Raw genomic sequence first — 3339 nt, forward strand, 5'->3', positions numbered from 1 at the left:
AATCCAGATAGAAGACTTATCCAGGTAGACAATAAAAAATTGTCAACACCTGCATTGAGCACAACAGTCAGCCTTTCTCTGTAAACGGCTGCCTGGATAGTGTTACCTGAAATGTAAAGAAATGTTTACCCCAAAAAGTACCTCCCTGATTGTCCTGCCACATACAGGCAGAGTTTTGATTAGCTCTGAAAATCTGTAGCATAAATGCTACCCAAGGAAGCAGGCCATAATATAGCAGACTTAAACAAGAAGGCTGAGGGCCTGGGGGTACCGATGCTAAATTTCTACTAAATAATCAAAACTGTGATTAATAGGATGAACATCATTGTAAGATTTCTTAATGAAGAGAACATATTTTAAAGTATTTTATACGCCAACAATATACAAACAACAAATACTGAGTTTCCAGCCTCCAAATGAAACATACCCCAACTGGTGGCAACCTAGAACTTGAAATGCATTTTCTAATTGGAGCAGGGCTATAAACCTGCTCTGTTACATGACGGGTAGTTCCTCAGACCAGCCCAACTTTTTAGCACACATTTTCCAGAAATACATCTGAAATGTGTAAAAGACCTGAACATACTGTTGAAATATTGATAAAACTAAAGTACTGAATTGTTGTCGGAACCATGACTACATCAGCCAAGAGAAAGAGCATACGTGAATCACTCAGAGAGAACACAGTTAAGGATTAGTCAAAATTCTTTGTAAGAGAGGCAAAAAAAAAAAAAAAAAATGGTGATATTGGAGGAGGTGCAGAAAAATCTTAAAGCCAAGTTTTGATTGCCCAAGAGACCACTTTTGCCTTCTGTTTCTTTCTCTGTCTTTGCCTAACACACTGAGCAGAGGTAAGTTGGGCCCTTTCCACCTGGAAGATAAAAGCCACACAGAGTAAAAGCACAAACACAGAGTGAAGGAGGAAAGCGAGAGGGCACTGGAAGGTGTATCTGGGCACTTTGACGACACGGAGGCCAGCCTTAGCTCCAGAGGCCTGCATAGTTCCCGTGGAGGCCGGAAGGGAGAGGCCCCCCAGCGGCGAAGAGCTTCATCTCGGGCCAGTTGTAGCAGTGGGTGTAGAGCGCGTTGGGGAACTCGCCGATGCCACCGAAGTAGTTCACCCACAGGTCATCGTGGTTGAGCCAGCCTCTGCCACAGGTGAGCTTGAGCTTCCTCCCCGCGGGCCCCGGAGAGAAGTGCGGGCTGGCCGAGGCCCTCTCCTCCAGGAACTTCTGCGCGCGGATGTCATAGAAGAGCAGGGAGCCGTGGCCCGTGCCCACGGTGACGATGTGCTGGTAGAAGCTCAGGGAGCGCACACCCGTGCCGCCCTCTCGGGAGCACAGGGGCCGGATGTTCTGCTGGCGCTGCCGCGGATCCAGGAAGGACACGTGGGACTGGGAGCCCACCGCGTACAGGGCCAACTCATCGCAGTAGGTCAGGCACACGTTCTCTCGGCAGTAGGGCAGCCTGATGGACAGCAGCCTGGACAGGTTGCTCCCGGCTTTCCACAGGTGGAAGTAGCCGTCCAGGGACACGGCTCCCAGCTCCTGGTTCCTGCCGCTGAAGGCCAGGGCCCGCACCTTGCGGTTACCGGGGTTGGTGCTGGCCCTGGGGATGGTCTCCACGTCCCTGGGACGGATGTGGGCGTACACGGGGAGGCCCGCGTCGTTGTGCCAGGCGATGCTGCCGTGGGACATGTCGGGGTCCGTCCTCCAGAGCGCCACGGTGCCGTCGCGGGAGCCGCTCACGGCCACCGTGTCGCTCATCCAGGCGATGGCGAAGATCCAGTCCTTGTGGCCGTGGCGGTCGCCCAGGCACACGGGGTCCAGCGTGGGCAGCTGGTAGACGGCCAGGCTGTTGGGGTTCTCGCCCCCGGTGGCCAGAAGCGTCTTGGAAGGATTCAGCTGGATGGCGTGGATGCCGCAGCTCGGCTGGGCGCGGGCCGAGCCGGGCCCGCGGTCCCGCATCAGGGGGATGCGCGTGATCTGGCCCGATTGCACGTCCACCACGAAGAGCGTGTTGCACTTGGTGCCGCACACCACCTGCCTGGCGTTCAGCCACTGCGACGCGAACACCTTGTTGAGCGTGCCCAGCGCCAGCTCGCGCTCCCTCAGCAGCTCGGGCAGCTTCTGCACCGCGTAGCCGCGCAGCTCGCCCTCGAAGCCCGGGAGCCCGGCGCGGCCCCGCGCGCCCACCTCGCGGCCCTTCAGGTAGTGCAGCAGCGAGCGCCGCGCCGCCGGCCGCTTGGGCTTCTTGGGAGGCAGCGGCCCCTCCCCGTCCGCCGCCGCCGCCGCCGCCACCGCCGAGCCCAGCGACGACGAGCCCGCGGCGGCCGCGTCGAGCGCCGGCGCTTTCCGCTTCCTGCTACCTGTTTGCCGCGGGGCCATGGTGGGCGGCGGGCGAGTGGCGGCGGCGGGGACGGCGGCGTCGGCCGGGGGCCGGGGCGGCCGCGGGGCGCGGAGCCAACGGAGCTCGGGGCGCGGCGGCGACGGAGGCGAGGGCGGCCGGGCCGGGCGAGGAGAGGTGGCCGGGGGAGCGGAGCGCAGGCGGCGCGCGGCGGCGAGGGCGGCGGCGGCGCGAATCGAAGCGAGGGAGGGAAGGGCGGCCGGCGGCGCGGCGGGAGCGAAGTCGGTGTGGGACGAGGACGACGCGGGGGGCGAGTGTGAGGGGGCGGAGGCGGCGGGAGGGGCGGGCGGGGAGCGGGCCTGGGGTGCCGGGTAGCACACGCCGGACTGGGAGGGGTGGGATAGGTGCGGGAGGGAGGGGGGGAAATGGAGCCCGCGAGGAGGGGGAGACTCACCCAGGACCAGCGCTTCGGGACTCCCAAGCCTTCTCCGTGTGGACACATCTCGTGCGCCTGCCCAAGCCCCCTGATATCCTACTTGGGGAGTTTCACTACCCTCTGGACAGCAACCAAGTAGCCTTCTTAAAATCCTTACTTAAATAATTCTGAAAGCTAAAATACAGTCAAGTATGAGGCTAGAAGGAGCGCTGAAGTTATCTGTCGAAGAAACCAGTGTGCACTTGGTGCAATTTTGGGAGACTGCTGCAATTAGATAGTGAACTTGACCGGGGACGGTAGTGTTTGGCAGAGGCAAAGAGGCCCTCCCCATTAGGTCTCTCCTGCAGCCCCTCCTGTCTCAGCCCCTCTACTGGTGTCTGTTAAAATTTTTCAACCTATTTTTTAAACCAGTTTTTCCCTGTATTTCTCAAATTGAGTCCCCTGAGCTCCTGCACCAGAATCTTTGAGGGGTGCATTCCAAATGTAGTTCCCCAGGCTCCACTTCCCGCCGGGGTGGGGTTAGGACCCTGTGGCCAAGAGCGAAGCCTCAGGATCTG

At 59.4% G+C, this 3339-nt stretch overlaps 1 protein-coding gene across 1 annotated transcript; it reads right to left on the reverse strand.

Moving 5' to 3' along the window:
• Window positions 1-857: 857 nt before the first annotated feature.
• On the reverse strand, window positions 858-2387 carry LOC132357536 (DDB1- and CUL4-associated factor 12-like protein 2). Its single transcript, XM_059911073.1, has one exon. It carries the CDS (start codon window positions 2385-2387, stop codon window positions 981-983), a length of 1407 nt encoding a protein of 468 aa, XP_059767056.1. The 3' UTR covers window positions 858-980.
• Window positions 2388-3339: the final 952 nt, after the last annotated feature.

This window comes from Balaenoptera ricei, chromosome X (genome assembly GCF_028023285.1).
Source record: "Balaenoptera ricei isolate mBalRic1 chromosome X, mBalRic1.hap2, whole genome shotgun sequence".
Taxonomy (NCBI): Eukaryota; Metazoa; Chordata; class Mammalia; order Artiodactyla; family Balaenopteridae; genus Balaenoptera; species Balaenoptera ricei.

What these genes read in the sequence shown, in the direction of transcription:
- LOC132357536 (XM_059911073.1), bottom strand. Translation starts at nt 2,387, where the DNA reads ATGGCCCCGCGGCAAACAGGTAGCAGGAAGCGGAAAGCGCCGGCGCTC.